Raw genomic sequence first — 27,580 nt, forward strand, 5'->3', positions numbered from 1 at the left:
GTTGTTTGAACGGGAGCGAATTCGTCAGCCCAGTCTCAGAGGCTGTCTAGTGTCTGTGTAGTGTCTTGCAGTCACGTCAGTACTCGGCAAGTACCCTTGACACAGGTGTCCACGTGAGCTGTCCGTGTACTTCCCACACATACGTCTGGATGTGCGTACGTTGTACTCCGTATAGCGGTATCAAGGTGCGTTATACCGGTGTTTACCGGTGTCAGCGCACACCGCCTCCACACACACTGTGTGCTGTCTGAGTGACGTGCGTCGGTAACTATGTGCGCTGCCATATGGCCAGAAGGCGGCTCAGCTCACGATAAGATAGGGACCGCGGCTGGCGCGGATTGGTGACACCAGCAGTACAGTCCCACCTCAGCCCCCGTGCTGCGCCTATGCTGTGCCGTGCCGATGAAGCAGTGATGTGCGCGTGGTGTTTGGTTGGTCCTGCTGGTCCTGCTGTTGAAGGCGCCTCGTTCCTCCTAATGGTAAGGGTTGTGGTTTTCCATGCTAGCGACTCGACGGTAACGTTGCGAGCAGGGATATTTGTGCCTCAGCTGGTCGCGTGAAACTGATATTTATTTGGGCGAGGCCAACCACGCTGCATTTACGCTATGAGGATTCCACGGTGTTACGAAGACCCAAAGCCCACTGTCACAGACTGTTACGTTCCGTTAGCGTTATAATTGGCGTGATAACAACGCCATAGTCGCTGGTCAAATTGACCTTACCCCATGAGTGACACCTGGACGTCAGGTGACGTTCAGTGACGCTGGGTCACGCCAGGTGACGCGGGTGACTCCTCGTTTCCGGCTCGCTCACGGTGAAAGCGACATGAGCTGGCGCGTAACGAGCGGGTCCGCCTCGGTTTCTGGGACTCAGCTCGTAACGCGCTGTTTGCTGTGCCATGCGATACCGGGGCGGCAAAAGTGGGCGAGTTAACGCGACATTTGATAGCTCATTTCACCGTCATGCCAGGAGGGCACTCACATAATTAATTACGTTACTTACATTTATATTAAATGCCCGAAATAGCTTAGAGCAAATGAATGCTTGCATGATAACTCAACTACTAATTATTCATAATTTCAAAATTCAAATTTATTGAAGATGCATCTTATTCCATTCTTAGTGTTGTTTTTACGAAAAACATCATCTCACACTCATGCATCTTATTCCAATAACTCAATAATGAAAGGTGTGCTTCTCGCCACGATTAAATCCTACCCGACCTCGGGAACTCCATACAATAATCATGAATAATCCCTGAGATGGTCTATTGCGGTTCGAGGTACAATTATAGCCTTTGATGTAGGACCGATCGTGTATTATACCATGGTTGGCTCGTTTGTCAACCCTGAGTTCATGACGACGGTTTGTTCATTCGCCTCGTCGCTTAATGGGCCTTCGGTCAATCTTTACTCCCTGCTGTTTGGTTACGAGATATTTCGATTTATAGTTTTGCTTGATTATTCCGTGATGACTTGGATAATTACAGATGTTCTTCTTGTCATTTAACGTCTTTTCATCATTGCGCTGCGATCATGTTAAGTCGTAGTATAATGCTGCACTTACCTCACATATGCATCTCCGCCAATGGAATTCATGTTTCCTTTACGTAGCGAGGCGCGAGCCTTATCAATTATGTGCCGCGGCTACCTACCCGATGGCTGCATGATATTTTATGCAGTTCGCTTTGTATGGTCCGGACTTATCAGCAAGCATTCTATATCAATAGAAAAACGTTTGGTAAGTACAGGCATCATAACGGAAGACGAAATAATTTTCTGTAATCCATTTTGCCGTGAAGGAGCCCACTTCATTATCAATCTCGTATCGATCGGCTAGCTTACTGGGATCCAATATCATCCGTTGGCCATTTCTGAATGGATGATGCCATCACATATCGACTGCCGCTATAGAAAATGGCTATTATCCTTCCATAGAAGTCCCTCTCAGACCAGTGAGTGAGTGCTTTTAGAAACTGTATCCGTTCTGCTCAGAGATGTGTGGGTACCTATCATCCACATACGTCCATCTCTCGTCCTGCAATTATCTTCCAGACTTCCTTCAGACCGCTCTGTCGAGTGTTGATCTATGATCTTTTTGTAGACAGATGGCTATGGCCGCCGACATGAGGCCAATCGGTTGATGTTTGTCAGTCATCTCGGCAGCCACACGATGACGAGTTGTGGAACGGAAATCCATCTCTCCTTCGTTGACCGTACCTCTTCACTTGGGAAAGGTTGGACGCTGCCCGGCACCCCGACCGGCGTTAGCAGCACAGCGTGTTGAGAGCTGCCGTATGTGATTGTAGACTTGTGTCCATATGTCACTACGGAATGAGATGACGACCATATGGTGAACGTTTGGGGACTCGTGGCACCGGTGATCCCGTCTCGGTTGTCTCTCGTCGTATCGTCCTGTTGTTGGAAACGCATACGGTTTCTTGGTTTCGTGGTGACAGGGTGGACGACTGTGGCTCATTTGGTTTTGGCTCGCTGGATCAGTGTCTCTGCACAATTCTCTTACGAATATTGTTGATCCAGTTGACCTGGGCTGGGGTTATTTGGTTGGTGTGGTCAGGGATTGACGTGAATGATGTGGTTTCCTTAGTCGGGCTATAGGTGCCACCCCACTGCACTGGCTTAAAAACGTTACTAATTTGTTCACCGAGCCTTCTGCCACGCTCGAGCCATAGGCTATGAATAATGAATATTGAATAGCCACCAGTGACACAGCTGCATTTATTGCGGCGCAAATACGCTGACTGCAACGAGACGACACATCAAGTTTTACATGTCTCCCGATATGATATTGTCCACTGAATCATTCGGGACTGATGAACTGCCGACAGCTTAGTGATCAATATGAGATTGGGGGAATATATGCGGGGTCGGATTATATAGAGCCGTCAATAACTGATCGTATGATTTTACAATAGCGAGAGTCATCGCATCCAATCCCTAGCTCATAGCCATGGCTTATTTATTGACTAATCGTGTTATGCAGGCTATATTTCTAGATGAAAATTGACAATCATATTGGGGATTGCTGAACGAACTATTAATTACACGATTATACCGATAATTAACATTGTTTGAGGGTGAAGTAGTTACGTTTGGAACGTTAGGAAAAGAGAAGTCAATTATGTTTTCCCATCTGTATGACCAGAACTCGTAGCTTAGGTTATTTTCCGTCTAAATCGTTTTGGATTGAATCACACCATGATTCCCGTGTGGACAAAAAAGGGCGCGTGGACAAGACCATTACGGAGACATATGGTTATGGCCATTACGGGTGACACGTGAACAAGGTCATTAGGGACGACACGTGGGTCAGATCATTACCAGGGATGCGGAGCCGGAGCCGGAGCCGGAGCCGGAGCCGCCGGAGCCGGCATATTTTGCCCGGAGCCGGAGCCGGAGCCGGAGCCGTGAAACAATATAGCCCGGAGCCGGAGCCGGAGCCGGAGCCGTCAAAAAAGGGGGCGACTCCGGCTCCTTTTCTTAAGAGGAAACAATTATTTACCTAGTTCGGTTTGACAGTACAAGGCGTAAACAATGTGGTACCTATTCAAAATAGCCTTGTTATACAAATACAGAAGCAACGTGTACCAATCCCATCGCCTTTTTTCTTCCACCCGTATTTAACCCTCGCCCGCACATGGGGGGGGGGTGGTTGCCACCCCCCCCCCAGGCAGTCTTTCTGCTCTGCACTCAACATTTTTAGAGCTAGAAGGCTGATTTTTCGTATAGCTGCTCGTCTATCCTTTCTTGATGTCCACTGAAAATTTCAAGTTTCTGTGATTTTTGGTTTCGGAGATATGACCTTGTTTTTCAGATCATGTCATGACCCAAATGGCCAATTCTCAACATCTTGCGTTTGCCATGGGCCTTGTGAGCTTTTGACACCCTGATTTCGGCCTTTTTGCCAGTCTTACCTCCCACCTATCATGGAACATGTTGTTCGACGATGTACAGGGGTCAGGGTCAAGGTCAACCTAGGTCATCTAAGATAATTGCGTTACTTTTAGGCAAGCTGAATTTACTTTTTGTGAAGTTTTTTGACTGCATTTTTGGTAAAAGCTTCTCAGATCATGATTTCATGTGATATGGACCCAAAAACAATCGGTGCACACATCAGTATACACACAGACACACACAGACATACAAACACATATAATTGACCTTGACCTTACTTGACCTGAAATGACCTCAGCAGCAAAATTCTGGTCGGATAGTGTGACAAAGTGGTTCTAGCTGGCTTGGCACCAGAAAACAGCATCGTCATCGTTATTTGATAAGCAGCGCACTTAATATCCAACGGTGACCCAAAACAGCAACATTTTTTAGTTTGACCTGACCTGGAAGGTCAATGACTGACCTGAGAAGGTAAAACTGGGTATCATTGGATTCGTCTCTTCCCAAAGAATCTTTTTGGTCTTTACTGCTAAGCTCTATCTCCAACAGGAACGAAATGGCGCGGGGGGGTGGCAACCACCCCCCCCCCCCCATGTGCGTTCTAGGATGGGAAAATGGCATGTGCGGGCGAGGGTTAATTGATCGCATAGGGGATGTACTGAGTAGAAGCCGGAGCCGGAGCCTCCGGAGCCGGAGCCGCCGGAGCCGGATCATTTTACTCGGAGCCGGAGCCGGAGCCGGAGTCGCCATGACATTTCACCCGGAGCCGGAGCCGGAGCCGGAGCCGATTTTTTCTCCGGAGCCGGAGCCGGAGCCGGAGCCGTCTGAAATTTCCACGGCTCCGCATCCCTGATCATTACAGATGGCCCGTGTGTCGCAGATGGTATGTGGTGAGGGTCATCCCGGGTGACGGGGTGTAGCGGGTTATCTAACCTCCGGTGATGTATGACCGCGACCCCTGCCCAGCCGGCTGAGTTCAACACGCAGTCTGTATGGGCACCACGAGTGGGGAGGAGGGGAAGGCGTGAATCCATCAAAATGGGTCCAACGAGCCGCGGGAATGTGGGGGCGGTGGACACTTAGCAGTACGTGGAAGTGGCGATCAGTCGATTCATTTTTCTACTGATCGCGTGAATCGGGCATGAAGATCAACCATCGCTATGTGAATACCTTGTGTAATCGTAAATCACGTGCATGCTTATGGGAGTTACGGCCATCTTTCACGCGCTTGCTTATGCCTCAGTCCATGAAGGCATGTAATCACAATGCGCTGAATGTTAAAGACCGTTGTTTGCCATTGAATTCAGCGTAATTTCTGTCACAAGAGCTGCAGCAGTGTCATGTGATGACTATCAAAAGAAGTGAGTCGATGGCAGTTCTCGATGCAAGACGTCCCCTCCCCAATGGCGTCTGATAACGAGTGATGGATGCCTGACGACCCTTCCTCCCTTCTCCGGCAGGAGTGACGGCATGCGCTGCTCCAAGTTCTTCACCTGCACACCGACCACACAGCGAGAACGACTCCCGCTCGACATCGAAACCAGGAGGGTGAGTGCCGCCAGAGTAGCAATTCCCGTCGCACCCAAACTTGGGTACATCGTGGACCCATGGGGAAGCCCCTCCCCCACTTTCTTCCCTAACCTAACTACATCTTTGGCGTGAACTGCACAATGCACATTGCACACTGCACACTAGTGATGTCAATTACGGAAAATCGGAATACCGATACCAAACCAATTACCAACCAAAACCATGGGGAAATACTGAAGCCAAACCAACTTGGAAAAATGAGGGAAATATCAACTTTTTACCGATTTCTTAGCCTTTTATACATTAGTGAGGGTTCATGATACCAACAAAATACCAAACACATTACGATTGAAATACCAAATACCAAGTTGGTATCGGTTTGGTATCGGTATACCAAAAAGTTGGTATCCGATTAACATCTCTACTGCACACCCAACACGACCCTCCGGACTTCGTGTGCAGTGCACTTTGCGCACCCCTTCCTCCACGGGTTCAGCGCACGCCCTGCGTATCGCGCATGGGTGCAGCCCACTGAACCGTTCAGCAGGTTTGGCTCTTCCTGATGGCGCTCCCAGCGGGTTTTTCGCTCGGCGGGCGCTTTTTGCAGGGCGCGTTGGGCGGTTTTGTGACGTGAGTGTGTTTAGGGCGTGCCTGCCGTGCCGGTGATGGCTATCCTTTTTGTCGAGCAAGACGCGGCTGGGAATAAACCTGGGTTTACTGGCAGTCCATCTTTCACCATGCGGGCTTTAGCGGTGCGTAAACAGTCTTGTTTATTTTACCGAGGGACTTCTGTAAATAATTTACCGGCATCGAATACGCCGAAGAGTTTTCTTCTCCTTTGAGTTCTCATTTCTTTACCTTGGCTCCTAACTATTTTCTAATGTTCGTACCGAGAGAAAGCAAGACATATAGTCTCAGTGGCGCTGCTCTGCTTTCGGTGTCACCCACGTGTCTGCGGTGCCTGTGAAGGTCCGCTTCTGATGTTCGATTTCTTTTTTGATCCATTCCTCATACTCATCGAACCAGACATCACTCTCTGCATGACATGACATAATCAGGTTTGATCCATACGGCATTGGCAAGACCGCTACCTGAGCCCCTGTGTGCGCCTTTGAGCGGAGCGGCCTTGTGCACACTGCTCACTTCAGGAACCCTGTGTGTGCCTCTCGTGCACACTGCATAGTGCTTATTGCGCAGCTCTGAAGCCCTGGGGCCTCTGAGCACCATCCCCGTCCGCCGGCCGGTCACGCGTGTCGCAGTCGCAGTCGCCGGCGTCCGTCTGCTGGGACCATTCACCACTGACGACAGCGGGCAAGCTGCATCACCGAGACCGGCGCTGACGCACGGGGCACCCTGTCTGTGAGCTGTGGAGAGACACCTTCCAGTCTCCACCTAACCTGCGGAGAGACACCTTCCAGTCTCCTCTGAGCTGCGGTCAGTCGGCCGGCCGGAGGGTGGCCGACTGACGGAGAGTCTCCCCGTCGGATCTCCCCCGGTCAGCCTTTCTCCCCGGACAATCGATCGCACGCGGCGGCTGGCCGCTGGGATAGCCGCTTTGTTAGCGTTTCACAGTCATGCTGGCAATTAATTCCGATGACGGTCGAACCAGGAGGCCGCTAAGTGGACGCATTCCGGAGGGCTTTCTCTGCGCGATCGGCCCTGATTGCCTGGTCCACACCGCCGAACACAGGTCGTAAACACGCCGTAAAGAAGGGATTGGCACTCGGTTCCACCTCTTTGTTGCTCATCGCTCGTTCGACGGCCGGTCGAAGCAGTGCGTTCCGATGATCGGGTGAGCCCGATCGTCGTTAGCTCGGCGCTTAGGGAGTTTCCGCGGCCAAAGAGACCGCCTTGGCCCGTTCTACCACGCGGTAGAACCACTTGTCACGCCTGCTGTCCCGCTAAATACGGGTCCGCAGTGCTCTGTAACAATCAACCCGTCGGCCGGCCGGACCATACGTCTTCGGGACGGGTCCAGGCGGTGGTAAATTGAGCCGCCATCAGCGCCGCTGAGCTCACGTCCAAGGCGGCCATTCCCGCTTGCTTGTTCAGCTAACAGTCCGCTCTACGCATCGGAAGACAACAAAACGTATGTTTCCGCTTGTGGGCGACGACTTTCAGACGATTTTCAGCCTGCACTCAGTTAAGATTACTTGAACTTATTCTATCATTAGTCCCTACGTGTGGCCTGGCAGGAATGTTAGATACCAGTGCATAAAAGTCGGTCAGTCCGACGCCCGCCCTGTCTCAGGATTAGTGAGACGTGCCCCGGCCGCGCCGGTCGTGCTCATGTCGTGTTTCTGTCGTGTTCGTGTCGTGCTCGCCGTGCTGCTCGGCGTGACGCGGCCAGTCTCGGTGTCGTGCTGCGTGACGCGACACGGTCAGAGCGTGACGGTTCCGTGTCACATCGTCCCTAGAGACGCCGCCGCCGAGCGGCCGCGATGGGGTAAACACCCGCTCGAGGACGATAGGAAAGACGGACGGATTGAAGGTGAATGGGAGGCCTAATCCGAATAGGCTAGAGAGTGGACTTCACTCTACATAAAAAGTTAAATCTGTCACTGAAGGTATAGGTAATCAGAATCGATTAGATTTGAACAAATGGATATCGATTGGTTTGAAAGGAAAAGGCACCGATACGATCAGAAGGGAATGGAAATGGTTGGATTGAAGAGAAATCACGATCGTTTAGATTAGATAGGATGTCTTCCTGAGGCGTCTGGCCTGGGTTCTCGGAGGACCAGACATGACAGGCATTCTCGTGATGACTGACGATTAGCACCTCACCAATGCTATCGATGAGATGGTAACGGATTTCAGGCCTGTTATGTCCTCTACCGAATGAAGAACAGAAACCGCACTTAATCTAACAATTTATTGTCACGATTCGGCTCTTAGCTACACCTGTCTTCGAGGGTATAAGTGGCGACCGGCATGTACATTTGCGCTATTACTATTTGTAGTACTATTTGTACTACTTTTATTACTATTTGTAGTCACGTCTATATTTATTACTATTTGTATATTTATTACTATTTGTAGTACTATTTGTATTACTATTTGTACTTTGTAGTACTACGCTGTAACTATTTGCGCTCATTTTCTCCAATTACCTCAACTCAGATGTCCTCTTTTATGCCGGTAAAAACTGTCGTACTTCCCTTAGTACGTCTTCCGTGTTGCATTTTCTTACAGCAGCGGTGCCACTGAGCTGGTTCGCGAGCACAACATCCACGCTAACAATCCATATTCGATCTATATTGGCCGGCTGGGGTCCCCAGGTCGCCGCTCCCGCCTGCGTGAGCCCCCAACTGCCTAAGTCCCGCGCTCCGCTAATCCCCGGCACGTCAATGGACGGCCGGCTGGGGTGGACCTGGGGTAGACGCCCTGTGGTCAGCGCCTGTGGAGGCGCGGTGGTGCATCGGTTGGACTACCGTGCGGGCTGAGTACGGAAGGAGTTCAGACGGAATTGACACCGCAGATGCCGTATCGTGGCTTATGCCGTGGGTGTGTGAGCGAATACTGCCGGCACGGTATCGCGGTTTATGCTGTGGGCGTCTGAGTGAATGTCGCAGACGTGATAACTCGGTACCATGTGTGGGTGTGGTAGCAGCGGGTTCAGATCACTGTTCGCTGCGCGCTGCCGGCGAAGCTGTCTCATCGTGCAACGAACAGAACTAACCGGAAGCTGCGGCTCGTGGCCGATTGCGGCTGAAGCGTGATGTCGAACGGTAGATTACGAGCGAAAGCCCACTCACCAGCAATGGTATTAGCAGTACTGGTATATGTTTGTTAGCAGTAGCACTCACCTCAGTTTCTCGTAGCAGGTGCCATTCGTAGAGCACAGCATACATACATCACAGCTCTGTGAAACTAAGGCATCGATTAACTCATTTCTGTTTACCGAAGTCTTACCTAAAGCTGCAGGGCACTTTGTTTGCCCTGATTGGCAGCAAGCGGATTGGATTTCGCTACCGAATGAGACCTGGGTTTATCACTAGCAGCTGCTGACGTGTCTGCTGCTCTGTGGCTAATTGGGACAGATGGGTTCGGACTGGAGCTGCTCGGAGCTGCAGATGCAGCTGAGTCCCGGAAACACCGAAAGCAGCCGGTCTCAGACGGCCCTGACGTAGCAGCTAGCTTGCGGGGCTGGGTGTTTGCGTCTCGTGCGCGGCCGAAACATGCTCGCCACGCGCCGTTGCCGCTACGTCGGCCCGCCCTGCCACAAAAACGGCTGCGGGGCCGTCGGAGCGATTGACGCGGCGGGGGTGTAGCAGCCAGACGGCCTGTTGCTTCGCTCGATGGGAGGACAGAGGAGTGTGGCACCTGCCGTGTTCGGCCTCCGGTGCAGCTGCTGGTAGGGAGCTCGATCTGGACTGAAGCTACTGAGGCGGGCGGACTGCGAGGGCGTGTATACCGACCGGCTGCGCCGATATGGTGTTCGGAGGAAGACCGATGAGCAGCAGACTGCAACAGGCGGCGGCACAGTGCGCCGAGAAAAGTCGGACAGCAGTATAGATTTTTACAAGCTGCCGCGACAGTGTGCCCTGGAAGGCTAACCAGCAGCAAACTGCAACAAGCACCGCCCGGCGCCGTCCAGACACCAGGCGTCTGGCGCAGTGTTCCATTTTTGGGAATTTTGGGTGGAAAATCACACCTAATGGGTAAAATATTTTCATCCCCAAAACCAGGTAAATTGGAATTCTTCATCTTTGAAAAATGCTCAACTCATGCTCAACAATTAACAGCCAGATTACCAGATATACCTAGCAGCGCCATATAGACAGTTAGAATAGAACTTATAGATTTGCTACATAATGCATAATTTCCATGAAAAAAAATTCGAAATCAAGGCACAAACCCAACAACTCATCCTGACTGACAACGAAAGAAAATAACCTTGCACAATTCCAACTGTTAATAACAAATATGCGTTGAATGACCTTGATCACCTCAACTGTTTGTAAAAACCAGGCTTGTGTTCTGAATAAATGCTTTTGGATATTCATAACAACTATGATTAGTGGTTTGCTGCCAACGCAAAACGGATGAGCCGCTGCTTGCGCAAATTAAACACTACCTCTGCATTTCGCTTTTGACTAAGTTGCGCAGGATACGCCTACAAAATTTTCATCTTTGGACCCGCAGTCAGCTGGGCACACCCTGGCACACCCTAGGGATGAATTTAAAACTTGATTTGCTCTAACTTCTTTCATATACAAAATAGGGGTATGAGACAGGTACCAACTTATTCTACATGCATTTCTGATCCTATTGTGTCAATTTCACCACAAATTATGTCCGTCAATGGCTTCTAGAGGACTTTAAAGCTCGATGCGTCGGGCCTGGCAGAGGTCCAAGATGAGAAAAGCCACCCTGCGCACACCCTAGGGATGAATTTAAAACTCCGCGGGCTCTGGCTGGTTTCCTAGGTAAAATAATGTTTTGAGACCGATGCCAATATATTCTGCGTTTATTTCTGATCCTATCGTATTAATTTCGCCACAAATTATGTCCGTCAATGGCTTCTAGAGGACTTTAAAGCTTGAGGCGTCGCGCCTGGTAGAGGTCCAAGATGAGAAAAGCCACCCTGGGCACACCCTAGGGATGAATTTAAAACTCCGCGGGCTCTGGCTGGTTTCATAGGCAAAATAATGTTTTGAGACCGATAATAATTTATTCTGCGTTCTTTTCTGATCATATTATATCAATTTCACCACAAATTATTTACGTTATTAGTTTTTAGATGTCTTTAAAACTCGAGGCGTCGGGTCGGGCAGGGGTTCAAGATGACTGACACGCCACCCTGGCACACCCTAGGGATGAATATGAAACTCTGTGGACTCTGGCAGGTTTCATACGCGAAATGAGGCTATAAGACCGGTAATGATGTATTTTACGTTAATTTATCATGCCTTTGCAATAATCTTACCGCCAATTATTCATTTCAATTAGTTTCTAAAGGTTTTTAAACACGAAGCGTTCGGCCGAGGGAAAGCCAAGATGAATGAAAGGATACCTTGGCACACCTCTAGGGATAAATTTAAGATACGGTATTCCCAGATCTGCCCAATACATGTTCTGAAGCTGGTAGATGGGATTAAGAAGGCCCTAGCTTTTTAATAAATCATCCCTCGCCCGTATAGGGGGGGGGGGGTCGAACGAACCACCCCCTCGTTTTTTTCGAGAATAACTCGCGTAAAAAGCGGCCGATCGCGACGAAACTTTCAGGACCCTCGAGTCAATTAATTTGACACCTACTCTGAAAATCTCATATTCCTGACCCAAATGACCTTTGACCTGTGACCTATTTCTTGAGGCCATGTTTGGCCGGAATCGCGATTCGGCGAGCCGCTAATGCGTTCCGTTCACTTCCGTTCCGTTTCGGGTGTTCTGGTCAGTTGTGCTCTCGCTTTCCCTTCCGCTTGGGGTGTCCTGATCAGCGATCCTCCGTTCCGTTGCAGTTGCTCTGATCAGTGATCACTGATGCCCTCCGTTCTGTTGCGGGTGCTCTGATCACTGGTCACTGATCATTGACGCTCTCACTCAGCACTTATCACGTGACATGATGCGAAGCTACCGCTCCGTTTCGGTGGCCGGCCATGAGGTCGGTGGCATCCTTTTATCTTTTTTTTTTTTGCATCCCGTTCCGTTCCGATATGGATGCCCTGGTTACTGGTTAGTTGCACGCTTTTTATTGCGATATTGCGTATTATGCTGCGCAGTGCACATCGTTCCGTTTGGGGTGCCCTAATCAGTGACCCTTTGTCTAGTCTCATGTAGTGCACCGTTCCTTTCGAAGAGTTGCGCTGACACCGTTTCCATTTTCACTATGCGTAATGAGTACCGACTATCGCTGGCCGTTCCGGCGTTCGGGCCGGGAGATTTCCGGCGTATGTCATGCTGCATAGTGCGACTGCAATTGCATACTCAATACTGCGTCCCGTTCCGTGTGCCCAGAGCAAAGGCACCATTTCCAGTATCATCCGGCCATTGTCATATCTGTTGAAAATGGAAAGCTCAAAGCTATACTGCGTACACTGTACGAATATTACCAGATCAGATGCGAACGAAAACTACATACTTATATTGCCGCATATTATCTCAAATATACAGTAATCTTGGAAGCGGTGCTGCCATATTGTAGGCGCAAAACGTCCCAGAGGCCAGAACACATGAGTTATACGGTTTCCGGTTTCATAGCGATCAGTTACGTCAACAAACTGCCCATCAGGGTATCATGATTACCTAAAATTTTATGTCTGACAGTGTCACAGTGATGACCACGCCTCACGCATTACACAGTCTGAGTCAACTCTGCACTAAATCAATAATACAGGACGACAGAATGATACCCTTTGCAACGGCAAAGACAGGTTCCTTCCCACTTCCTTTGCTTAAAAAAGAAAGAAAACTTCTCCACATGGCACTAGTACCAAAGCCTGCATATAGAGAGAGCTCCCTCACCCGCCCCTCCCCCACCCTCCTTAAGATATGACAACAGATTTCAACAGAATCATTGCATCTTCTGCTTCTTAAAGACCTAGTTCGCTCGCATGATGGCGACTGGCGTCGCGAGGATGGAGGTCCGCGGATGATTTTCTTTAGGAGAAATATACAGGCAGAAGGACCGTCCTGGATCCGTGCCAGTAAGCATGAGTAGGAACTTAGCAGATGCTGACGGTAATATCTGCTGTCTGCATCTGAAACGGAAAGGAAGGCATTGATTTAAGGCTAGGAGAAGGATGGCCACTGGACAGTCATTCAATTGTGACAATGCATTTTGACTTGTGAGGAAAATGAAATCTCACTGGTTGAAGTAGGTATTCATTCTTAGCTGTAAAAGAGACAAGGGTGATTCTTAACTTCATTAGTCTCAATCAAACACAAAGGTTGGGATAAAATGGGACGGATTTCGAAACACTTGGCGATCAGATGCTAAAGTTATAATTCTGCCGTATATCACCCTTACCTATTTGCATCGTCTTTTTCGGTTAGTTTTGGTGGTCAGGAATGGTATGTTCTTTTATTATCAGCCAGCGTAGCGTTACGCCTTTATTGCGAAAGTGATATAGGTTTTCACTTGTTTTTTTTTCATCCTAGATTTTTTGGTCATCATCGTCACACCCAACCAAAATCCAATTTTAGAACACTGGTCTGGCGTCTGTGTTTGTTTGCTCACGAGCCGCCTCTCCCGATGGTACGATCCGTCATACGGCGCCGTTGACGCGCACTGACGTACGACGTGCCGCCCAACGCGAAGCGGCCGGTGGGCACGAGCTGACGAGTGACCGGTGGCAGCCGGGGGAGAGCTGATATGAGCCCTGTCGCTGAAGGCTGACATAAGTGAACCGTTACTGGGATATATCTGCTTCCAGAGACGGCGAGGCTGTCTTTGGACTGACAACCTCGTAGATAGGTATCGACTATGAGGCTAAGATATTGTCTTTCGTTGCAATGCAAGCAGTGTTACCGATGACTCAGTTCACAATATGTGTTTAGTGACGCATACGCATATTTCAAGTCGTTCACTTTGTAATTAACGTTTATGCTCTTACGCCTTGGAAGAACCGTTGATGAAACTAACTACATGAATTTAGTGTTTCCATAAAAACAGTATTCCTACGAGCGTTGCAAAAAACGAGCCTTTTTTCCAGATCTCTTTGATGCACTATGACATTTTGCAACGCTTCTAATGATCCTTTTTGCACCAGATTCTAGTGTTTTCCTGTGACAAATGATGTCGGTTCGTGACCAAATGCACTTACCGTTCGTCATCAACACATTAATTGAAGTTCGGCGCGCGGGCACGTGTGGTGAATTATAATTACCTATTGCTGTTACTTTCCACCTCCCTCCCGTCATCAAAGGCATCGATCTCGCGCTCACCGAAAGCTTTTGCTGCTGGCTGGTGGCGTCGAACAAAGCCGACCGAATGAGCCGACTACCGCGGGTTAAAATCCTTCCTCTGAGAAGGAATGTTTCCTTTGGTGTGAATCTGTTGCGAAAGCTGGATGTTACTTTGAGTTGTGAACTAGACTGGACGATGGACAGATGGTATCGTTACTGGATATCACGAGACTGGCGCCGTGTCGTCGTTGAAGCGTGATGTCAGGCCAACCACGTCACCATCACATGACACCATGCCACGTCACTGGGTAGAGAGAGAGAGAGAGAGAGAGAGAGAGAGAGAGAGAGAGAGAGAGAGAGAGAGAGAGAGAGAGAGAGAGCCGGTAAGAGGAGCCCGCTGAGTGAGATGGAAGACCTGCCGCCACATCTCCGTCCTTCCGATGACCTCGTCGACTGCCTGTTGACTTCAGATCGGGATATCGGCCGTCCCATCGCACCAGAGTGCTGCCCGACGTTACGGATGTGTATCAGCCGGTGGCCGGGGCGGGGTGACGCTCCGAGGCAGGTGGAGAGAGATAACGAACGGCGTGTCCCGTTACCCGCGCTGCGTGAGGCGCATGGAGACATCGCGTCACGAGTTACCGGCGTCGGCGGTTGGCGCTGTCACCGAGCGTCGGGGTCAGGTTGGGTCACTGCCGGGGTCAGGCTGGGTCACTGCTGGAGTCAGGGCGGGTCACTGCCCGGGATCAAGTTGAGTCACTAACAGGGTCAGGTCAGGTCAGTTGTTGCCAACACGCCTGTCGTTTGGTGGGAAGGCGTCTCATTGTCCTGGGGGCGTTGGGTCAAGCTTCGCCTTACATTGGCCAGCGATACTGGGGCCGTAAACCTGTCGAAAATGACACCGTCTGATTTATTAGGGCGTGGTTGTCTCCCGTGCAGCTTATGCCGTGAGGCCACCGTCTATAGTCCATGTATAACGCTGATAGTTGATCACACGCGTCCTGTTTATCCCCAACTCGCTGCCGCCGGTACCTCCCCGGGCACCGCTCACTGCTCTCTGCGGTGTGCCTCTGCTGCTATTTCTGTCTGTATTTCCCCTCCCTTCCCGACTGCACGGCTGTGCATGGCCGGTCTCTCCACCAGCCGTGAAGCCGGCACGTTCCTCCGGCATGGACGCCCCACCGCATCCGGTGTGCGTGGGCCGCCCCGTGGTCTGACAGTGCTCCTCCCGGCCTCTGGAAAACATCCCGCGGGTCGGGGCGACCCACAGCGCAGACGGGAAGTGGCGGGCTAGGCGGCTCACGCGCTACCGTCCCTCCCCGCGGTGGGACGCCATGCCACTTTTTAGCTGTTTTATATCTATCTTTCCGTCTATTTTTAAGACCAATTATATAAGTTTTTCTCCTCTCCCATCAGCCATTTGATCGAATTCATCATATTCGGCTTGCGTATTCAATGCATGTCCCCACCCGACTCGGTATCCAGAGTTGACCCGCCGTGGCCGGTCCGCTGTGATCCCCGCTCCCCGCTGCCCCGTCTCAGCGCTCGGCCACGGTGCAGGTGTCGGCGTCCCGCCCCACCTGCCGGCCGCCGTCAGGTATGCACGGTGCACGCGGCTCTTCACGGCTGTGCACGGCGCGATGGATGGACGATCTGACGGCGGGTGCGCCGCTCCCACTCTGTCAGCTCGTCTGTCCCGGCGGAGAGCACAGCTGGAGGTGCGGGAAATCAGCGATGGGCTAGAGTAGACATGACTGGTGAAGCGCGAACGATAGAGGATATCGAACAGCCAAATATAGACGTGAATGACAGTGCGTCGTACTTGACTGCGAATAGTATCATGGCTGGCGTGCTTGTAGTTGGCTACGTTCGAAATTAGACCGATTGTGTTGCTGATGGATTATTTTCGGACGTGTCACCGTGCACAGTGATAGGCGATAGCTGTCAATAGTGATGGTGTAGAGTGGCCAGGTCGACCGTATTTGGCGGGCCCATAGCGGCGTCAGATCAAGACTGCACTTGGTAACATCGTCGATCAGCACATGTCTGCCGTAGACATCTCCTGCTCCCGGTCGGGTAGCTGTGGATAGGTTACCTGTCTGACATTGGAATGAAGCCTGGCTGATAAGCTTCCGTCAGGTGAACCACGAAGCCGTGTAAAAGATGAAACACTGTCAGCAATGTGACATGGACCTGACGATATCGGTGTTGTGGCACCGTTTGTTGGTCTGATAGCCATATCGGAGTAGAATTCGTGCACACAAGTCAAAGCCTTGCTGATCCCAATTTCCTTTTGGTGCTGGAGCGGCATTCCTCCTGCGTCCCATGTTCAGTTCACATGACCGCCACCAGGCGTCTGCCGTCGCGGCGCCGCGGTGGCGCCCCGGGCGACATACGACGACGACAAACGGCGACATTGCGGCAAACCAGCGGCGCACCGACGCCGGCAACGATGTGCGCCGCGTTCGAGCGTGAGAATCGGCGCATTTGGAGCGTGACGGAGCCGGCTGCGTGAGCCGAGCGCCGCCTAATTCCCGCTGCAGCCACGGCACCCGGCGCCGACTCGGGCGGTCGGCGGCGCTTTTATGGTGCGCGTCGGTCCGCCGGACTGTCTTCTGGCGACAACGGGTGGTCGTCGGAGGTAACGGACGCTGATGGGATGCGGTTAGAGGCTACTCAGCGGCGGCGGTCGGCGGCAGCGGTCACTAGGCTAGACCTGCCCACTACGGGAGACGAGTAAACGCACTACCAACCACCGTCCGGCCGGAATTTCACTGATCGTTTTATGGTCAGATTATGATCATATCTCGCATACCTTTATTGAATTTATGTCTCGGTGACCCAGCGGTGGGGCGACTGTCTTACGTCTGTCAGCGGTCCAACGCTGACGTCCCGCTGTGGGCGTGCCGGACTGCGTGCGGTGGGTCTCGCTGTGCTGGACCACCCGATGGCGTTTGTTTACGGTGCGTCGTGGCGCAGTCTTCTGACCTGTCCTCGCCGTTATTTGCTGGGTGTTCTTACCTGCCGCTGCTGTCCGCTGGTGGGTTTTCTCGGTATCACTTTGTGCGTTTTCTGGCCTGCGCTCGCTGTCTGTTGGTCGAATGGGCGACTCCCCTGCCACCAGTGCAGTGGTGACTCTGGCGCGGGGCTGTCCGACCAGAGGAAAGACTGGGCCACTGACCAGTGACCACCCTCCCCATGAGATCGATTGGATCTATGCTCTTCGGGCAGACTAAGGGCAACGCAAGGGGACCCGCTCGCGTGCCGGCTGACGCCGTATAGAGCCGGCTCTGGTAGGCCCGTGTCGGCGACAGCTGGTACCGTCTGTGTAAACCAGCTGTCTGTGTCAACCAGCTGCCCCCCCCCCCTCTCACGGTGATCAGAAGCTATTCATGGAGTGCCACCGGCGACCATTGTGAGCCGTGCTCGCGCCGGTCACGGTTTGACAATGGACGAACCGAAACTGCTACCAACAATGGACAGAGCCGTGCCTCTCCTCACTCTCTCCTTCCTCTGCGTCCCTCTATCCCTCTTTTTTCCCCTCCGTTCCTCTCTCTCTCTCTCTCTCTCTCTCTCTCTCTCTCTTCCTCTTCCTATCTCACTCACTCACTCACTCACTCACTCACTCACTCACTCACTCACTCACTCACTCACTCACTCGCTCACTCACACATACGCTCTCGCTCACACACTCACTCTCCCTATTTTGTTATTCTGCATCCCTCTTGTTTGTCTCGCAATTTTCTCCCTAATACCCGTCCATTTCTTTCGGGCTCACTTTTCACTACTGTAGCTAATCCACTTTCTTTCTCTGATCCGCCTTTCTGCTTTCAGCCGGTGTGGACAGGCCAGTAGGCGCCCATTGTTTTCGATTAGCCACCCTTGCTTTCTCTTCGGGATGAAATCGGCTTGTAACATTATGAGATGCAAACTCCGTCGCAGTCTTGCACTGAGGCCGGTTGTAATGTAATGTCGGTGGCAGCTGTGACTAATGTGACCCACTGTGGAGACGAGGGACGGATGTAAGTAGCTACCTGTGCGTGGCCAATGACACAGTGCTGGTCACGGCTGGTGGTCGGCGGCGCGTCACGCGTGATCCGTGGCACCGGCTGCGCGTTATAACGCCGCTGGGTCGGGACGGGCGCCGGGCCGTGCAGCACTGCTACAGCTCCCCCCATGCTATATCTACCACTGCAACCTGACTTTCCACGCTCTGACTGATTGACTGAGCTGTGGTTAAGAAAAGGAGGAATAGTGGTCGGCAAAAAATCCAAACAATGGAGCGAAGGGCGCTTGCTGAGGGGCGCTTGGTGCACAGACTCTACGTTTGGCGCCTGCGTTACCTACCTCGCCGGCACGGCCGGTTCTGGCCCAGGACCACCGGCGAGGCGGCCGTTCTGTGGCGTCGGAACGGCTCTCATACCGTCAATATTTACTCCTAGTCACACACATAACACACAGCGCAGGCCAGTCGGGAATGTTTGCCCGACTCAGTCGGTCCCCTCCCTCCTTCCCTTCCCTACCCTCTATCCATCCATATCTTCCGCCCCTGCACCCCTCACTCTGGCCGGCCCCCGTACCCTTTGCCATTGTTCCCCGACTTGTTTTGGTCACCGGCTCTCCCCTTACCTCTTTCCCCCTTTCAATCCACCCCTCGCTGCCGTCCCAGCCTCGTTCACCGGCCTTCTGGCTCCAGCTTTTGACCATGACCTTGTCTGCCTGTCTGTATTGTATTGTATTGTATTGTCTGTCTGTCTGTCGGTCTGTCGGTCTGTCTGTCGGTCTGTCTGTCGGTCTGTCTGTCAGTCAGTCTGTCTGTCTGTCGGTCTGTCTGTCGGAGTCTGTCGGAGTCTGTCCGTCCGTCCGTCCGTCTGTCTGTCTGTCTGTCTGTCTGTCTGTCTGTCTGTCTGTCTGTCTGTCTGTCTGTCTGTCTGTCTGTCTGTCTGTCTGTCTGTCTGTCTGTCTGTCTGTCTGTCTGTCTCTCTCTCTCTCTCTCTCTCTCTCTCTCTCTCTCTCTCTCTCTCTCTCTCTCTCTCTCTCTCTCTCTCTCTCTCTCTCTCTCTCTCTCTCCCTCTCCCTCTCCCTCCCTCCCTCTCTCCCTCCCCATCCCCTTCTTAATGCATATCCCCCAACTCTTTTCCCGTCGACAGTGGCCTGTTGTTGCTCGCTCCGCGTGGTCGCCGCTGTCGCTCCCGGCACGTGTGCGGGTGCCGGTCGGTCTCCGACTGTACCTCGTTCATCAAGGACCGCGCCGCCGCGTCAGTAGCTCAGCCGACTGACTGTTCGTAACCTGGGACGTCCTGAGGGCGTCCGGTGTCGGTCGGAAGCCCTGGTGTCTGTTTCATGCCGGCTGTACCCCCTACTGACGCTCCTGTGTTACTCGTTGGGTTCCGGCGCTACTCACGGCCAATGGGCGGGGCTGGGCTCGAAGTGTCCGGTGAGGAGACGCGTGTTAGGCCCTGGTGGGAGTGTCGGCTGTCGGCCGGCCGTCACCGGAGCCCGTCGGTGTCGAACTCGTCGGCGTCGGTGTCGGAGTTGGGCGTCGGTGTGACGCCGACAGGGGAGATGTCCCGGAATGGAGCGTCGGCCGGATGGCAGAGGCTGGTCCCCAGTCGTCCAGTCGGACCTTCTGTGTGCGGTGGTGAGGACGCGCTCGTTGTGTCTCGTCTGTGGCGAGGTGGGGGTTTGTAGTGATCTGTTGCGAAGTGCTTTTCAAGTTGGTATCGCTGTTGTCACATGTGGCTGGTGTATGTTTGCCGACGTTTGGTGTAGGAGTCTGCCACTCTGCAACATCCTGACGCTCTCATCTACCGGACAAGCTGAGACGCTGACAAACGTTACATCTCTCACGGCCCTCGGAGATACCACTGTACACGACAGCATGCCTCTCTGTCCGCCGCGCCGACGGGCCCTCCTTCCCCCGCGGACAGCTACACTGCTCCCCAGACATGTAGGTGTCTCGCTTACCGTCTACCGAACGTACCGAACGAGAAACGCGCTGACGGCTACGAGCGATGGGCGGGTCTCGCAACTCTTGTTCTGTCGACCGCACCGACCGTCTTCCCAGTCCGGAGCATCTGTCTCTGTCGACCCCTGTCGACCGTGCTCTCTCGACAAAGTTGTGTGTCTAACCGACCCCCTGTTAACCGTCCGAAGCAGATGTTCTACCTTCTGTGATCCCTCGTCGTCCGGTGCGCCTGTGTCTGTCTCTGTCGAACTTAACTGACCATCTGGGCCCTGGGGCGGCTGCATTGCTCCACCGACTGCGTTCCCCCGTCCGCTTCTTCTGTCTCTGTCTCTGACGAACCTACTCGGCCACCTGGGCTCTGAGCTGGTTGTTCCACCGATTGTAGGTATTCCGCTGTGCCGATAGGCTACCCTGTGACCGCCTGGGTAACCATATGGTCTTCTTCCACAGCCGGAGGCGGTGGAGCATCTGCCGGACTGGACGGCAGACGAGGCCGAGCTCACCTCGCCCGTGCACCCGGACCTGCGCTTCCACCCACTGGGACAGGCCGTGTCAGAGGTGAGTTATACCGATGGGACGGGATGGGTCATACCGCGGCCAGGCCGTGTCAGGTGAGTCAACTGCTGGGACAGGCCGTGTCAGAGGTGGGTTACACCGCTGGGACAGGGTGGGTGACACCGCTGGGTTACACCGGTGCACCCGGACCTGCGCTTCCACCCGCTGGGACAGGCCGTGTCAGAGGTGGGTTATACCGCTGGGTTACACCGGTCCGCCCGGACCTGCGCTTCCACCCGCTGGGGCAGGCCGTGTCAGAGGTGGGTTATACCGCTGGGTTACACCGGTCCGCCCGGACCTGCGCTTCCACCCGCTGGGGCAGGCCGTGTCAGAGGTAAGTGAGTGAGACAGAGTGAGAGAATCTGGGATAGGGTGAGAAGCAGGGAAGTCATACCTTTGGACAATCCATTTTCCATACTAGGACCTGTCCGCTGCAGGACGAGCCGTGTTAAATGTGAGTCATCCTCTGGGATAGGTCGTGTCGGAGATGATTTCTCTCCCCTTTCGGAACACGCTTTGTCTTTGTCCTGTTACATCACCTGTTGCAGGACACACAGAATCTTATTTGCAAGTAGTCTTGTCAGAGGGAAAGAAAGGAGAGGAAGTTGCCTGGATGGAATGCGGATTGAGGTATTAGACGCGCGCTGGGGCCTGGGGGCGATAGGTAAATTGACGCTACAAGCTGACGGCTGATATACTGTTCATGGTGCGATGACCGCCGAATGTTTCCCCTTGAAACTGGCTATGCTGTCACATGAATGTAGTTGGACCATCCATAGCGTGCAATTTTCCGTGTCAGTTTTAGTGTACATTGTTGGATGTGTCGAAAGTTGCGTCAATTTTGATTGTCATTAATTAGATATGATGGTACGATTATATGCAAGTTATAGATGCGCACTAGAGTTGGCCCGGTGACTTACGTCTCCAATGCTATATATCCCGACCATGACTTCATTATGTTCTCCGGGCCTCCACGTTGTTATGCTGCATTACTCAATCCACGGCGCCCATGCATCCTTCTCTTCTTTCAGTCAGCTTTCTCGATCCAGGCCATCCCATCAAAGGAACAGCTCGTTGACGCCCATTGACCTAACCTTGTCTGCCGAGTACCATCACCTAAATAACCTCCCGTTCAAACAGAATGTCCATCTCTATAGCACGCTCCACCGATCCCTGGTTCCCTTTAAAGGGCACGGGAACACATTCCGTGCCCGTTAGATCAGCAGCTCGGCGGACCGCCTTGTTTGGATTAAATCAGCCGTGACACGGCTGGCCTGTTCTCGCCGCGGCCCCGTGAAGTCAATAAACATGAGTTGCAGCGCGGTGTTTAGGCTGCAGTGTGCAGAAAGGCGGTGGGTCATGGCCGTAGCGGGGTGCTGGAAGCGCTCATCAGCTGATTAGAGGAACTGGGGGTACTGTGTCCTGTCACAGTCGATGGTTGGCTGTTATATTCAATAGGTCATCGTCGCGGGTGGTAAGATTGACTGATCACTGATCAGTGATCATATTGTAAACCACTGAAGTGGAGATGAGGAGGTGGGGGTAGGCGGCGACAGGCGGCGACCCCCTCCCCCCTGAACTGTCCGCTAGCCGTCCTCGGTGACGGTGGTTCCGTGCTATCCACCGTCACGCCATCGTTTGTTTATGTGACGGAGCCGTGCCGAGACCAACGAGAGGTGGGCTGCCTAGGGCTGAGGTGTAGAGAGAGCTGGGCTGGCTGGGGTTGAGCTGAGGTGTAAGATATAGCGATGTAGCACATAAGCGGGCTAGTTTGAGCTGAATTTAGAAAGCTACTCATGCGGAATACGCAGTGATTGGTTTGAATTGAGTTGATATGAACCCTCACTGTTGAATGTCACCAGAACTTGTCCGTCTTACCCTGACCAGCGCCATATGTTGCAATGGGTCCCACCCAGCTCCCATAATTAAGTGAATTCGATCAGCACCCACATGATCGAGTCCTGCCACCTGCCACCCACCCGACCCGCCCACCTACCTGTCCCGTCCAACCCTCTCCTGTGAGCACACTATGTGCGGTGTCACGTACAGGCAGCAGGCATTCCGGGCCCGCCGGTCGGCATGGCACAGGTCGTGTTCAGACCGCGCTCCGGTTAGACTGTGTGGCGTGTGCACTGCGGATTGTGGACCCGCGCCTTTCAGGCTGATAAATTTTGACGGTGCACTCCGAAAGAGCTGATGGCAATGCTCCGCAAGAAACTGGTGAGTGTCCTGTGCACTCTGCTGGCGTCTAGCTTACTAGTGGACTAACCTGACCTTAACTGATCTGCCTTCGTACCTATAAGCTATGATGTGACCCGTTGACCTGACTACCCTCTCCGTTCCACAGGGAGCCCTGTACCAGCTGCCGCCGCCGGAGCGGGTGACGGAGGCGCGCGCCCAGCGGTTCACTGCCGAGGTGGTCCCCGTGGACGTCACTGGCACCGGGTTCCAGCGGCTCGTCAAGTTTCGACAGTCACTCGTACATGTGAGTATTGAGCGGGGCGCTGCCGTAGACTGGCTGTCGTGTATTATTGCACTGTGAGGAAGCAGTGCCTTTTGTGGAGTCCGGGTACTGTCTCGGTACCTAGCATGCGTGTCAGGTGTTTGAAGCGCTTCTATTGAGTTACATGTGTATTGGTGGACCGTGGAAGTTCCACCGTTGACCCACCCCTGTGCTGAAACCTGAGCTACCTCAAAGCGAGATGCCTTATATGGAGACTAATGTAGCTTGTGGAGTTAGTATTGCCCAGTGTCGATATCGCATCGCCGAAAAAAGTTTATCGGTGCATTGGTACGGCACCTATATTAGGGTAGGACACTTGCATACTGCTTTCCCGACCTTCCCCGCTAGTGAGTCACATTGCCGGCGAACAGAGTACAGACACACTGGGCTATGTCGCACTGCTGTTACGCTGTATGCATAACGAATTACTTATGGTAATGCGTCGTCACTCGTCTGTTAAATAGTAGCAGATGACATCACGGTGTAGGTGCACCTGTCAGCTGCGCATTTACCTTACTGTGATGATGACCAGTGCCAGGTTATTCTAAGCTGCCCTGTGCTCTGTCCCGCCCACTAACGTTGGCCCCTGTTACCAGTGGTCCTCTGAGCCGCTTCTGCCACTGGTTGGGTCACCGACAGGTCAGATGGAGGTGTACTGTGTAGGATTCCTGCTGTGTGGAGCGGCTGGATGGACCAGTCGCGGTGTCGGTAATGGAGCCCTCGTCCCCAGGTGTCGGTGAACTCGTGGAAGGGACATGCATTTTTTTTTTGTCGGCATGTGTGCATTCTGTGAAGGTTATGCTGTGCTGTGACGGTGTGGTGTCCTCTTCCCTCCCTTCCCCTCCCTCTCGTCGTCTGAACTCTGTACCGTCGTCGACCGTTGCAGTTCGACTACGTCAAACGACGACGAAAGCGACGCGACCGCAACCGTCGGAACACAATCGGCGACACGCGGGAGATCGCGGAGGCCGCGCTGCGTCACGACCTGCCCAGGTGAGCGGACGGGCCGAATACGTTAATCGGGGGTCGGTGGTAGGAGTGGGGAGGGGGGGGATTCGTGCCGTGGACCCGTGATCGATGGATGGCAGCCGGGCGGGTGCCGGCCGCCGGACTTCTATGTGCCATGTGTCGTAGGAATTACTTTGATTGTTGAGGGCCTGAGGCTGTTCTGATGTCTGAGACTTCTTACTTGTCACCTTGTTGACTACTGGAGCATCTTATCGCAGTTACATCAGTAGACGCGTGACCAGCAATCTATTAAATTGCAAATCTAAGCAGTGTTGTATGCGAAGTGCGAACTCAGCTCGTCTCCCTCTCTTATCGTGACCCCGCCCACCATCTTTCCGCCCGCCGTCCTCCTCTTCTCTCATTATCTTCTCTCTAGCACGTCTCTCGCTCTCCCTCTTCGACGTCGGACCATCCACTAGCAGACCACGCGCTCCTTGGCCTATCCTGGCATGACCGAGCGTACTTCCCTCATGCTGTCGCTCCAAGCGGCCATAGGCACGTCCCGTAACCGCCGTTCCCTCTCTGTGTTGCAGTACGTCCGGTACGCTGGGCACCCGGAGCACGGCAGCGTCCACGGGCCGGGACGACCAGCAGACGCAGACGGAAGTTGACACCGAACACAGTACGGCAGAGGACGAGCAGGTGAGGAGAGAGAGTATGTGGGAAACGGCTGGGAGGGGGTGTGGGGTGTGTGAAATGACACGTCAGTATTGTGTCAAGGCACCCGAAGTTATCACACGCGTACAAAACTCTGCGTGGTATGTCCATTGTTCATTTCACGTTAACGCCTCGCCATTTGTATTCAGTGTGTGTTTGTGTGTGTTAATAGCATCGCCCTCTTGTTATGTTTATTCCTCCTATTTTTACCCAATTCATTGGATAAATATTTCGGGAACTTGCGGGGTAACCCAAACCACTTGTGATTACTTCTATGTGTGTGCTTTTGAGCATCCCTGATCCGTGGTATGTGACCGAAGGTCAGTCGAACTGTTCCTTTGCGGTGTGTTTTCTGCCATTGCTGATGTGGTGTTCCTGTTTGTGGACACGCTGCCGCTGTGATCTGTTGGCTCGGCCCTGACCAATGGAGCCGTGACGCCCTTCTCGGCACCTCGGTCCTTCCCCACGTTTGCAATCGAGGCGTGCACAAGACCGTGCGTCGCCCCTCCTGTCGGTTGTTTTGACTGCACACCGAAACATAGCCTCGGGCACGGCACGTGCAGCCTGCGGCTATGTTACCGCTCACCTTCTGACGAAGCTTTGAACTCGATCACTCCCCGCTGGTTTTGATCGTTTCAATTGATACACAGTGTTTTGCAAGCTAATGCTCGCTTACATCTAATGTTTCCTCTCCCGGTTTTTCCTATCAGAAAACAGCCTCCAGCTGCAGGCTAGCTGTCGTCACTCGGTTTTGTCCGTCATTTCACTGTCGGCATCTTTGTTCTGGTGTTGGCGGCGTTTGTGACGGACCCCCGTTGATGTGTTTTTGCTCTCCGTAATGTGAACGCTCTCTTAGAGGACCATTACTGTCACCCTGTGAGGCGCGACTCCCCGGGGAGGATGGTGTGAGCGCGAGCCGCGCCCGTTCTCTGTCCTACCGACGGTCCTCTGTCGACAGCGCCAAGTCACGTGACTCCTGCGCCCTATGTGTTAGAGGAGTTGTCCTAAACACGTGATTTTTGTTCCCTTTGTGTTGAGCGGCCTTCTTAGTTACGTGTCCCTTTTTCACAGGATACTCTTTAGTCACGTGACCTTGTGCGTCATGGCATTCGTCCTAGTCACGTGACTTCTGCCCCTCCATGTTGCAGCAGTCGTCTAAGTTACGTGACCTCTAATCCTCTCTGTTTCAGGAGCCGTCGTTCACGAGGCACACGGTGTGCGCGGACATCGAACGCGCCATGGCAGAGGGTAGCTCCTCCGTCAGCCGACTACCTCAGCTGGGCGCCGCCAACACGTTCGACCCTCCGGAACGAGAGCCCGTCTACGAGCTGATCCGTTCAACGCGCGCCCGTCTTCCGCTGCCGGTCGGCCCGGCGGCGGCAGTGCGCCGGCGAGCCGCCGCCCTCTCCGAGGCGTCGTCGTCTGGCCACGGCAGCGGCGGCTCCAACCGCACCTCTGCCGACTCTGAGCGGGTCGTGTCGCCGGCAGACTCCGGCACGGTGACCTCACCGGCAGAGGAGGCACCCCACTCGCCGCCCGGCCGCATCACGTCGCCTGTGGACTCGGGACTGTCGGACGGCGGCAGGCTGGAGGAGGTATCGTTTGCCAGTGATGACACGGTGACGCCAGACTTCCCGGACGCTGATGCCGAGGACGGTGATGGTGATACGAGCTCGGCGTTTTCGTGTGATACGGAGGGATACTACACGTCCTTCCACTGTGACAGCGGTCTAAGGACGGCGCCGGAGAGCGAGTATGAGCTGGTGGGTCGGGGGAGCACCGGCACCGGCACTGCCTCCAACACCAGCGGCTCAGACAGTACCGTGGTGATGCGGCGAAAACCGCCGCCGCCGCCACGCGCCAGCAGTCTGGATGCCGGGAACCGAGAGAGCGTTGTCACGGTGATTAACGTGGAGGCAGTGACCGCAGCCAGTGAGTCCACCGCCGAAGAAAAGGATGCGAAGGAGACAGCCGAGGCGACGGAGGCATCCGAAGCGCCGGAAGTGTCAGCCGATGAGCCTCTGAAGTCGACGTCAAATGTGTCTTCGGCGGCGGAGGTTCCATCGGAGACCACCACCGCCACCGACGCCCGCCAGTCATCTTGTTCTCCCACCGAGTCCGACCTGGACCTGCCGGAGCGCCAGCAGGACTTCCGCTCCAAGACGGAGATGACGAGCGGCCGTATTCCGTCTCTGTGCGTCATCACGCCGCCGCCGCCCAGCGACGGTGACGACACGAGCATGGAGTGGCCGCCGCCGGCCTCCCCGGTGCCGACTCTGCAGGTGGTGGCCGGCCGTGGCCCGGCGGGCGCCACGGTGCTCGTGCAGCCGGCGCCGCCGCCGCTGGCGCCGCCCCCGCCCGAGTCCGGTGAGTGGGCGGACTGGGACTGCGAGGTCGAACTGGCCGACTGGCTCAATGACGACGACAGCGCCAACAACAACTCGCCACGCCAGCCCGAGCCGTGGCTGGAGCGGGTTAATCTGTATAACATCGTACAGAAGAGCACTAGGGACCGAGAGTATTTACTCTGGGCGGATATAGCCGCGCCTGATCAGTATCACGTTAAGGACGCGGATGAGGAGGCGTATGCCACCG

At 53.6% G+C, this 27,580-nt stretch overlaps 1 protein-coding gene across 1 annotated transcript in view; it reads left to right on the top strand.

Moving 5' to 3' along the window:
* LOC122391798 (DNA N6-methyl adenine demethylase-like) overlaps positions 1-27,580 on the top strand; it is a gene marked incomplete at its 5' end in the record, with an annotated part of 45,238 nt that overhangs the window by 10,372 nt on the left and 7,286 nt on the right. Inside the window, 6 exons of the mRNA XM_043386049.1 lie at positions 5,375-5,462; positions 20,713-20,820; positions 23,165-23,302; positions 24,207-24,313; positions 24,862-24,970; positions 26,176-27,352. Coding sequence (XP_043241984.1) covers positions 5,375-5,462; positions 20,713-20,820; positions 23,165-23,302; positions 24,207-24,313; positions 24,862-24,970; positions 26,176-27,352 — 1,727 coding nt within the window. The remainder of the gene's footprint in view (positions 1-5,374; positions 5,463-20,712; positions 20,821-23,164; positions 23,303-24,206; positions 24,314-24,861; positions 24,971-26,175; positions 27,353-27,580) is intronic.

The sequence above is a fragment of the Amphibalanus amphitrite genome, unplaced genomic scaffold (assembly GCF_019059575.1).
Source record: "Amphibalanus amphitrite isolate SeventyFive unplaced genomic scaffold, NRLGWU_Aamphi_draft 000455F_arrow, whole genome shotgun sequence".
Lineage (NCBI taxonomy): Eukaryota > Metazoa > Arthropoda > Thecostraca > Balanomorpha > Balanidae > Amphibalanus > Amphibalanus amphitrite.